Genomic DNA, 12,368 nt, shown 5'->3' on the forward strand with positions numbered 1-12,368 from the left:
TTTGATCTTTGACAAGGATGAAATGTCAAGCAGAAGGGGGTCCCCTACAAGCCATGGCCTGTGGCTTCTGAAATCTGCCTAATTTATGTCAGTCACTTCTTAATACATATTTAAGTATTACACGAAAAAGATGATAAATATGCAATCTGACACCTTTGGTATTTCCCTGCTGTTAATTTATAAAGGTCTGGTTTCCCCCAAACCGACTAAAATCACTTAAATAACAGAAGAAGGGAGAAATAAACTGAAGTTGGGGCCTGGCTTCCATTTTCACTCAATATTGAACACAGCAGGTAGGACACTAAGACAATTATGTGACTAGGCCTTAGAACCCCACTGTGACAAGTTACTTTCAAAATTAGTAAAGAAGTCTTCCTTTGTTCTTATGCCTAAAAGGAAAGCACATTGGCAAATAGGCTTAAAATAATGAACTGGGGAAGCTACATGTGACAATTGAAAAATATCAGTGTATACTATTACTCATGTTTTCAATCTTCAGTGTCTGGTCACATGTAGTTTTAAGGAAACAGGGTAAGTAGGTCTTTACCAAAGTTAAAAAAAAAATCATTGAGTCCCAGTAAAGGATTATGAAGAACATGGAGGTTCCTATGAGAGGAGGACAGTGTCCTTACATAAACTGCTATTTGTTAATGATTTGTTTCCACTAGTTCTTGACCCCAGACTACCTTCCTCTGTTTGCTTTAACATTATGTTCGTTAGTCAGGAAACTTTCAGTGCTCGTTCTGATGGAGACCAGGAATGGTCTGGTGCGCACCAGCGGAGTGCATGGAAATAAAAGCTGAGGTGAGAGCTATGAAATATAAACAAGTTATAATACTGTGTCAGATAATATTTTCATCTGTTTCAAAGATTTATGATTTTTAAAAAGGTAGCTACAGAGGAAAAGAATGTAAAAGCTTAAAAGCTAACAGCCTCGGTTAGTCAATAAATCCTGAATATTTTTATTATGTAGAAAAAAGGTCGTTAGCATATAGTACAATGGGGGCTATTTGCAAAGTGCAAAGCTGGGATGCCATTGTCTACTCTTTTTGGTTTTAAAGGGAAGCTCTTATTCCATAGAAATTTACCTAAAAGAAAAGAAGATGGTTTAAAAATTATTTTTTCCAATGCATTTGAATTCTGGTTTACTAATATACCCTGCACCATACTATACAAAGGTGTTAAGGGAAAGCTTTTATATGTGAATTTAGTGTTTTAGATTCAGTTAATTTGATAGGAAAATTCAAAACATGTGAGTAACACTGGAGAGCTGTAAATGTGGATAATAAATTTGATAAGATAAAATTAATGATAAACTGTAAATTTTTTCATAGTGAGTCTAACTTTATGCTGAGGTCAGATAAAATTTATTCATATTTTGCTTAATAAAACATAAGACCCTTAGGTGCCTTTCCCAAATCATTTAATACAAACTTTGCTTTTAATATATTATATTGAAATTTTAAAACTTTTAATTTTTCATTTATTTTTTGTAACAAAATTAGAAGATAACTGATATCCTGAAAATTAAAAATTTCAACTTTGTTAATCTCTCTCTCACCATATACATTATACATCATCAGTTTATACACATATACACATATGTATAAAATCTACAATTTATTTGTTTCCTTAGATTTAAAACTTTTGGCAGCAACACAATTCTTATTCATCTTAAATTACTAAAGAAAATGTTCATCTGTTCAATTCTGCAATGGAGAGATAAAATCTCTTTAATACATAGGATTTTGAGGCAGACTAACTCAAATACAGTAGGTCCTCGGGTTACGTCAGAGATCTGTTTCTACAGCATGACGTAATGCGATTTTCACTGTAAGTCGGAACCCACCTACGTAAGCACCTACGTCACTCACATGGAGCACATACACAGCAGTAATGAAGTGAAACAGTAAAAAAAAATTTAAAAGATAACAATTCCTGACCTTTACTTGTGGTAAATACAGTAAATAATAAAAAACATAAAGCACATATGTACATATGTTGAAATGACGGAACTTTTTTCTTTTTATAAATAAATGGAAGATGGTGATGTAACCATGAAATGGCATACGTGGAGTCCAATGTAACCTGAGGACTGCCTATAATGTGTTTGCATTGCTTAGCACCAAGCATGAGGTTTAATTAATAATAGATAAAACTTAGCTATCTATAATAATAAAAGCCTAATATACTAATCAGACCGGACAGCTGAACAACCTTCTGGACATCCTTCTGGATGAAGCTGCAGTGGCGGGGGCCAAGGCTGAGGAAGTTAGGGGCGATCAGGCAGGCAGACAAGCAGTTAGGGGCATCAGGCAGGCAGGCAGAGGGTTTAGGGGCAATCAGGCAGGCAGGTGAGCAGTTAGGGGTGATCAGGCATGCAGGCAGAGTTGGTTAGGGGTGATCAGGCAGGCAGGCAGAGAGGTTAGGGGCAATCAGGCAGGCAGGTGAGCAGTTAGGGGTGATCAGGCAGGCAGAGGCAGTTAGGGGTGATCAGGCAGGCAGGCAAGTGGCTATGGGTGATCAGACAGGCAGGCAGAGTGGTTAGGGGCTATCAGGCAGGAAGGCAGAGTGCTTAGGGGTGATTAGGCAGGCAGGCAGGCGAGCAGTTAGGAGCCAGTGTCCCAGACTGTGAGAGAGATGTCCAATTGCCAGTTTAGGCCCGATCCCCACAGGATCGGGCCTAAACTGGCAGTTGGACAACCCCCAAGGTGTCCCAGATTGTGAGAGGGTGCAGGCCGGGCTGCGGGACCCCCACCCTCCCGTGCACAAATTTCATGCACCGGGCCTCTAGTATCATTATAAACTGGTATCTCATGATATTCATATTATTCTAAATATTCAACCCTTTTGGAAAAAGCTTCCTGTATAAAAGAGAAATGTGAAATGAAGGGTCATGCAGTAAATGTGTTTTGAAGAGGCTGCTTATAAAATATATTTACCTATTACATGAGGCACTCTTGTACTGGAGTGGTTTTATTCTCTGGTATATATTTTCAAACCATAGTTGGTATAATTTTAGGCCAAATAGGAAGCAACAGGAAACAGAATCGAATTTCTAAATTGCTGTTTTTGTTATATTTAATTATGAAGTAACCTTGAGGGCAGAAAGGAATATTCTACTAATATGATAGACTGGATTCATTAAAAAGTAGAGAAGCAGATTTTATATTATCATCCTTATACACAAACACACACACACCCCAAATTTTAGAATCAAGATGAATACATCAAATTATCACAGTATTTTGAGATTTGCAACAACAGAATGGAAAGTGCATGGCTCTGGTTCTGACTTATAAATGTTACTATAGTGATTTTCAGAACAAGCCAGTAAAGGCAGAGAAGGTAAGTCAGACGTGAGCGCATGTAGAAACACAGCCTAAGATAAATAGTTTAGTTCTAGTGCCCTTATTTTTTGGGGGAACATTCTAAGTAGTTATTCTATAAGATGTCAATTGATTTTCATTGATTTTCATTCAAATATCTTTTGCTATATGATGCAACCTTTTCCTTGAACATTTTTTATTTTGTGACACATAAAGACATAATTGTGTGAATATATGCATCCATTCAACTACTGAAGAACCCCTTGTTTGCTTCCAAGTTTTGGTAATTACTAATTAAGCTGTTATAATTATCCATGTACAGGTTTTTGCATGGACCTAAGTTTTCAATGCCTTTTGGTTTCAACTCTAATAAGTATAATTGATGGATCATATGGTAAGAGTATATTTAGTTTTGTAAGAAAGAGAGAAAGGTAAATATCACATGATCTCACTCATTTATGGAATATAATGAACAACATAAACTAATGAACAAAAACAGATCCAGAGACAGAGAAGCATGGATCAGACCGTCAAACCTCAGAGGGAAGGTAGGGGAGGGTGGGGGTAAGGGGGAGAGATCAACCAAAGGACTTGTATGCATGCATATAAGCCTAACCAATGGACACAGACACCAGGGGGGTGAGGGCATGAGTGGGGGAGGGGTAGGGAGGCAATGGAGGGATAAGGACACATATGTAATACCTTAATCAATAAAGAAATTTTAAAAAAAGAAATTAAAATAATGTAAAGTAAAAAAAAAAAAAAAGAAAGTGCCAAACTGTTTTCCAAAGTAGCTCTGTCATTTTGCATTCCCACCTGCAATGAAAGAGTTCCTCTTTCTCCATATCCACACCTGCATTTGATGTTTTCAGGTTTCTAACAGGCAGGTAGTGGTAGGTCATTGTTTTCCTTTGCATTGGAGTATCGTTTCTTTGCTCTCTGTGTATCTTTTTTGGTGAAGTGTCTGTTAAAATCTTCATCTCATTTTTCAATGGAATTGTTTATTTTCTTAATGTTGAGTTTTAAGAGTTCTTTGTATATTTTGGATCAGTGTCCTTTATCAGATATGTCCTTGGCAAATATTTTCTCTCCATTGGTGGCTCGCTTCCTCATTTTCTTGACATTGTCTTTCACAGAGCAGAGTTTTTAATTTCAACAAAGTCCAGCTCATTGATTGTTTCCTCCTATCTTTGGAGTGTATCTAAAAAGGCATCGCCATATCCAAGGCCATCTAGATTTTTTTTTCCTACATTATCTTCTAAAAGTCTTATAAGTTTGCATTTTATAGGACTTTTGATCCATTTTGAGTTAATTTTTGTTAAGAGTGAAGGTCAGAGGGAAGGTAGGGGAGGGTGGCGGTAAGGGGGAGAGATCAACCAAAGGACTTGTAAGCATGCATATAAGCCTAACCAATGGACACAGACACCAGGGGGGTGAGGGCATGAGTGGGGGTGTGTGGGGTCAATGGGGGGATAAGGACACATGTAATACCTTAATCAATAAAGAAAAAAAATGGAAATCAGTATTCCATTTAAAAAAAAAAGAGTGAAGGTCTATGTCTAGATTTTTTTCTTTTTTCTTTTTTTTTTCTTTTTGCTTGTGGATGCCTCGTTGTTTCAGAACCATTTGTTTAAAAGCCTTTTTTTCCCTAATGTATTACATTCCCTCCTTTGTCAAAGATCAGTATTTATGGGGGTCTGTTTCTGGGACCTCTCGCTTGTTCCCTTGATTTATTGGTCTATTCCTTCACCAATATCACGCTGTTTTGAGTACTGCAGCTTTACACAAAGTCTTAAAGTTAGGTAGTGTCAGTCTCCAGTTCTGTTCTTTTTCAATTTGTTCTGGGTCTTTAACTCTCCATATAAACTTTAGAATCAGTTGTCAATATTACAAAATAATGCTGGGGTGTTGTACTGAATATATAAGTTAAGTTGGAAAGACTGACAACTTGAGTTTTCCTATGCATAACAAGGAGTATCTCTCCTAGTTCATTTTTTTCCAATCTGTGTTCAGTGCTAAGATAAGGCAAGGAAAGGTAGACCATGTACTCTACATTCAACCAGAAGCCATACTTACAATTTTTTCATTTTTGCCTTCTTCTACAGATTTTATTTGAACATTCTGAGGGCAAGACATGTTCAATATCCACTAAATAATGGATTTTTAAAAATAACATTTCAGGAGGGAAGGGAGATTTAGGTATTGTTAATAAATATATGTGCATATGCACATGTACAACAGTATAAATATATAACACTATAAATATATAAATAATATACACACACATATATATATATATATTTATGAACAGTAATCACAGAAGGTTGATGTTGGGCCCAAACCCTTCACCTCTTTGTGATTATATTCCTTTCAGGGTTATCATTTAATTCAGTCATGAAGGACATTTTCCATTTTGTGACCACCCATTCTCCTAATACTTCACTTTATTCATCAACATAATGAAATTAAAGGGCAAAAAAGTTACATTCTGAAATAACATCTGAAATTTGCTGTTCTTTCCTTTAACAGTAAATTGGAAAGGTAGGATAAGGAACCAAGCCGGCCATTATGATACTATGTGGTCCATAACTACGTTTGTTTACCAAACTTATTACCTGAGTATATGCCACTAATGATGTAGGTCTCAGAGGACAAGTTATGCATTTATTTTCTTAATTCATATTTCTCAATTCATATCAGCTAGTCATTAAATGTTCTTGGTTCATAGTTCTGTTCTTATGGTTTGTCTTCAACACTTATCAAACGTTAGCTATTCCTTTTTCTTTAACCCCTAAAATTTCTCAATAAAACTAAGTCAATTTCTATTATAACCCATCTCCAAAATTTTTACTTCTAGTGTCTATACATTTTGGTAGACCTATTTGCTACAAATCTTTTTCAAATATATCTTTTCTTGCTATCTTTGCTCTCTGTCTTGGCTTTTCCACTTGCTATAAATGTAATGGGGAAATGGCAACCCCAGGAACTGAGAAAATCTAGTTAATGAATGGAATGGAAAAGTATACTTTTTAACCTGCATTCATGAAAGTAAGTACAATTTTCGTGAACTGGGTTTTAAAGGTTATAAGATACTGAGACCTGAAAATAATAAGTTTTTTTAATGTATCTTGCAACTTTTCTCTTCTCTTCAAGTACTTTCTTTTATCTTACTTTTTTTTTGTATCCACACTATGCCCAGTAACTTCTCCATTGGTTTCTAAAGTTGTGTTCCAACTCTCCTTTTATATTGTATTAAAATAACTCATACTCAAACTTAACTTTATACTAATATTTCAGATAGTACTAGATTCCCAATGACTGACAGAAATGAAATTTAGGATCATGGATAAAGCTATATGGATTGCTCAAAACTTAACTCCTTCCATGTAGTACCAAAAACATATTAATAACCAAACTCAAGCCATTTCATAGTATTATGAGAATTCATTATTCTTACTTCTATTTCTACAGATTCATGTAGCTTCTTGCAGGTTGCTGAGAAAGTTTCAGAGGTTCCAAACTCAAAATACCAAAATTTGTTCTTCATTCTGAAAAAAAAAAGAACAAGCCATTTGGGCAATTATGAATAACAGAAAGGAATTTTTAAATGAGGTAGCCCTGTCTTGTGTTATAAGTGTTAGAAAAGGTTTGAGGGCATGTATCATCCATGCTGTAACAGATGGCCACATAATTTTCAAAGCTTAAATGTTGGTGTCAAATTGTATGATTGTCCCTGAGGGAATTACAGGAATGTATTGATCTGACAGATTCAAGTATACCTTTGACTTTTCTATATATTAGTTGCTCAGATTTTAAAATATGATTTTAGTGCTTATTATTCTTAGCTTGTTCATGGATGACTTCATCTTAGACCAGCCAGTCATAAAGAGAAAAATGTCTTGGCTTTTCATGGGAAAAAAAGAAACTAAGTAAAAATGTTAGATTTTTCCAGATGGCTATGTATTCAATAATTGACATAATTGGATAGCATATTAAAATGGTAGTTATCCATAATGATAAAATTTAGTATTGGAGGAATAACCATTCATTATTTCATTAATATAGTGTCCTTTTTTATATGAGCAATAGTGGGAAATTATGATACAGCATAAAAGAGCTAAAGATACAACATTTTATCAATATAACAAAGTTTCAAAAATATAGTTTAAAATATTTCAGTAATTAATATGGAAGTAAGATATTCAAAATGTATTTTCTCCAATGACCCACTGAGCATATCTTTATTTCTTTGCGACAGTTAGTTCAATTTATGATCATTTAATATAAGTTTACAAAATTTGACTAGATTTTTATGTTACCAAGTATTGGATTTGAAAATTTAATCTTATGACAAAATGCAGTTTTTAATCATACATATCCTAATGAGGTATGGATATTAGAAGAAAATAGGTAAAATGAGATACATGCTTTCACACATAAAAACAAACAGAAATAAATTTGTTATAATATTTAAGTATGCCCCTCCCATTAAATTATTTTTTTTTTGGCATAAATATTGCTATGTGCCTTTCACATTAGCATGTAAAACATTTCAACAATTAAAAATACCTTTGGCAAGGAGCTTACTACTTAATTAAATTATAATTTACTTATGGAAAATTACATAAAACCTAACACAGTGCTTATTATTATGATATATCAAAAATAGTTCTCTGATATGACATCACAAATTATAAAAGTAATCTCATCCATCTAGATGTAGTATTCACTATTTAGCCTCATAGATGGTTTTATTAATTTAATAAAAATTTTCATTAGCTCTTCTTATATTAATCACATATTCAGACCAATAATGAAGACCAATATAGGTTTCAGTGGATTGTAACACTATGAATCCTTATTCTTTTCTAGAGAACTTTTTTTTTGGGGGGGGGGGGTTAATGGCCTGATTTCATATATCTGAGTACATAAAAATAGATGCTGGTAGTTAGATAGAACTGGGATAAACATTTAACACCAAAATCTGCGTGCCTGGACCCACGTGCAAATTTATATGAAAATTAATGCAAATACCTACTTTATAGTTGTATGTCTACAAATTTGTACACTGGCTAAAGTTATGTAAAACTAAAAAAATATTTTCCTAATGAGCCATCATTCTGATGAAAATTATATCACTCAGAATATTGAGAGGAAAATACTGGTCTATATGAGGTGGTCTCATGACAACCTTAGAATAATAATTAGTACACGTTTCATGACTGTTTAGAACTGTTTTCTACATTCAGTAAGTTTTCTAACAACATTTTTTATATGGCAGTTTTACCCAGACCTTTCTGGATTCATTTATTCATATATTCATTCATTTAACAAATGTTTAGTGAGAACATTCACCTCCATATGCTACTGTGTCTAGTGTTATAGATACAAATATAAATGCAATTATCTTAGTCTACAAGGAGTTCAGAATGTTGTAAGATTATGGGTATATAAGATAATTTAAAATTTAATCTCCATGTGAAATATGAGCAACATATTGTGAGAAAACACTTCAATAAATCAGCTACTTTTACCTCAGGGAGTCCAGAGTTTCAGAAGAGAAGGTGACATTTTAATAGCTAAGTAATAGAAGGCCAACAGGGGGAAGATGTGACAGATTCTGAGCAATGTAACTTCAGAGAATGCTGACTGCAAGCTAAGAAGGGTGTGCTTCAGAAACATGTTGGCCAAGTTAAGGGGTTTGGACTTGAAAAAAAAAATTTAATATATTTTTATTGATTTCAGAAAAGAAGGGAGAGGGAGAGAGAGATATATCAATGATGAGAGAGAATCATTGATAGACTGCCTCCTGCATTCCTCCCACTGGGGATCGAGCCCGCAACCCAGGCATGTGCCCTTGACCAGAATCAAACCTGGGACCTTTCAGTCCGCAGGTGGATGCTCTATCCACTGAACCAAACCGGCTAGGGCTGGACTTGAAATTATTGATTAACAGGATGCTCACAGAAGTTTACTGGCAGGGGAGTCACATGGCCAGCTTTGTTATATGGGCAAAGAAGTCTAGCAGAAATGAATAAGTGGGCTGGAATGTTGAAATGCTGGCATTGCGGACAGAAAAGTGGTTGTTGGAATAGTGCACATGTAATATAATTAAAGGCCTAAACCAAGTTGCAAGGGAACTAGAGAAGAGGGGCTCGTATCAAGAGAAATAAGTGAAATGGAATCAACAGGAACTGGTGATTTTAGATTAGATTGATTTCTGCCATACCTAGGTTATCTCTGGAACCACGTGGAATTGCAGAGCATTACCCAACGATAGGGCTGTGAGCTTATATTTTGGCAGGTTCCGTGACCTAATGTATATTGTATTGCAGTTTGAAAATTAAATATAAATATGAAGCTTCTGATAGCATAGAAATGATCACTCCTTATTTGTTTTCCATTCTGCCCATCAAAGTTTCTTATAGCTTAGTAGGGATGATGAGGAGCTTATATCAGCTAACCAACATACACCTTGGTAAACACAAGAAACAGACATTCTGAGAATTTACATTCAGTTTTTATTCACCGTATGAGTTAGCATTACTGCTCATGTGCAAAAGCTGCTTTAAATTCTCCATTATTACAACCATTTTATGCTTCACTTAGATAAATATATGGAGGTCATAAAAAGCACATAGAATCAGATTCCACATGACAAATTAAAAGCTGTTAAATTTTATTTTTTTTCAACCCAACTGGTCTTTGGGTTGTAGAAATGCAGCAAAACCCCACCACATTTAAGCATGCATGCTATTTATTTTTACAGCTCACGTTAGAAAACGATAGAAATAATTCCAACTCAAATTTGTTAGAGAAAACATATAGCTTTGGACTTTAAAAACAAGAAAACTGGACATTTAACCCACTGTGAAATGTTCAAACCAAAGTCTTATTTACTGCATTCATAGACAGAATTTGTGTTTGCAATCATGATGAGAAACATCCTACCAAAAAGAGTTATTTATACTATTATAATTTAAGTCATCAACACATTAAAACCTATTTCAGTTAGTTTAATTCTAAGTCTATAGGTTTCAGGCTAATATTTAAAGTGCTTGCGTACCAGAAGTTCAGATAAAAATGAATAAATTAACTCAAATTTGCCAGGCATTTTCTTAAACAGGGGAATAAAGGAACTATTGGAACTTCTTGCTCAAAGAAAAAATCATTTTTGTCATAATGAAAGCTAGCTAATATTTAGTAGTTCTCCAAGTTCTAAACTTTCAAATAAGTAATTTAATTTCTAGGAAAGTATTCTTCTTGGAATTTTTCCTCCTGGTTTGCATGGGGTTTTGCTTGCTTGCTTGTTGTTTGTTTTGTTTTGGCTTTTGTCTGCTAAGTAATTTTAACCCAGCAAATATAAAACACAACAAACAAAACGGAATTGGTAGTGCATTTCCCAAAAAAGTACCAAAGAACCTAATTAATTATGAAGCTCATTTCTAACAAACGGTTGAAATTGCCTCATTTATCTTACAGTACAAAGCTCAAAAGTCATACACACGGAAATCTTTATTTCAGTGAAATTACTCTTAAAGGTCAACTTTCTCATAGGTGTGTTTCTTCTGTTATTTTATGTATAGAGTGGCAATATAGGAAGGCCTATATTTTGTTTCAAAAGCAAATATAGGAAGGCCTATATTTTGTTTCAAAAGCAAAAAAATAATGTCCTAAGTAGATTAGTTACAATGGATTTAAATTATTATTTTTTTTTTACTCATTAAAGATGTTGTTTCAAAAAAGTCATCTTTTTTAAAAATATATAATCTTATTGGTTTCAGAGATGAAGGGAGAGAGAGATAGAAACAGCAATGATGAGAGAGACTCAGTGATCAGCTGCCTCCTGCACACCCCACACTGGGGATCGAGCCTGCAACCCGGATATATGTCCTTGACCGGAATTAAACCTGTGACCCTAAATCTTGCAGGCCGATGCTCTATCCACTTAACAAAACTGGCAATGGTCCTTATCTTTTTTCATTAGTTTTCTTTCACGTCTGCCCTATTATGAAAGCATTTCAACCGCCATTTCAAATCTGGTTTTAAAAATCATTTTTTCATGGAGAAGAATGTTTCTAACAATTCAAGAACTTTATTTTAATAATAAAATTCAGTCTGACAATTTGATGGAATATTCTAGAAACATAGCCAGAATTTTTTAGCAAACAATGTTGGTGATGAGAGAGGTGGCCCTGTTGAGTTAATGGGGTAAGTCGGCGATTTTCAACAGGTGTGCCACAAGAATTTTTAAAATATGCAATACCTGACTATTTAGTCAGAGGCATTGAACTCTTTTCCTTAGACTATCAAATAAACAAAGGACAACAGCCAACACAACAATAGCTGTCCAGCATAAATGAATCAAAATTATACCTATTTGTTGTCAGATCGGCAAAAAATATATATTTTGGTGTGCTGCCGAATTTTAGTAATTAGTTTATGTGTGCAATGACATGAAAAAGGTTGAAAGTCGCTGGGGTGTTTAAAGTGGAACATTTATGTCATAGGATCTATTCAGTTTTATTTGCTTTTCATTGCCAAGAGATATTACACTAAACCTTAATTATAGGGTTACTCATGTATCCCTAAACGTAGTGAGGTATTACTTTTAAAAACATACCACAAATCAAATGGAAGGCCTGGGTGGGATCTGATTCCACCAGTGGATGAGCTGAGCCTGAAATCTGTAGGCCAAAGAAGCAGCATCTCAGGGTCTTGGTATGTTGGCAGGGTAGTGGGGCCTTGGCATAGCAACACCCAGAGGTTAGTACAGGAGTGAAGGTGAGGGACTTGTCCTTTACATTTTGATCACCTCTTGAAGTCTCCTGTAAACTAAATGCCATGTGTATGGACTAGAGTAATAGGAATTTTTAAAAATATATATATTTTTATTGCTTTCAGAGAAGAAGGGAGGAGGAGAGAGATAGAGACATCAATGATGAGAGAGAGTCATTGATTGGCTGCCTCCTGCACACCCCACACTGGGGATCGAGCCCGCAACCTGGGCATGTGTCCTGACTGGGAATCGAATCATTA

The 12,368-nt window shown here is 34.8% G+C and overlaps 1 protein-coding gene across 4 annotated transcripts in view; it reads right to left on the reverse strand.

Annotated features, from left to right (window-relative positions):
- Positions 1–12,368, reverse strand: part of DGKB (diacylglycerol kinase beta) — a 554,780-nt gene that overhangs the window by 132,868 nt on the left and 409,544 nt on the right. For all 4 annotated transcript variants that reach the window (XM_080663708.1, XM_080663707.1, XM_080663710.1 and 1 more), the window contains one exon: positions 6,787–6,877. In XM_080663708.1, the coding sequence (XP_080519834.1) occupies positions 6,787–6,877 (91 nt within the window). The remainder of the gene's footprint in view (positions 1–6,786; positions 6,878–12,368) is intronic.

The sequence above is a fragment of the Plecotus auritus genome (assembly GCF_963455305.1).
Source record: "Plecotus auritus genome assembly, chromosome: 4".
Taxonomy (NCBI): Eukaryota; Metazoa; Chordata; class Mammalia; order Chiroptera; family Vespertilionidae; genus Plecotus; species Plecotus auritus.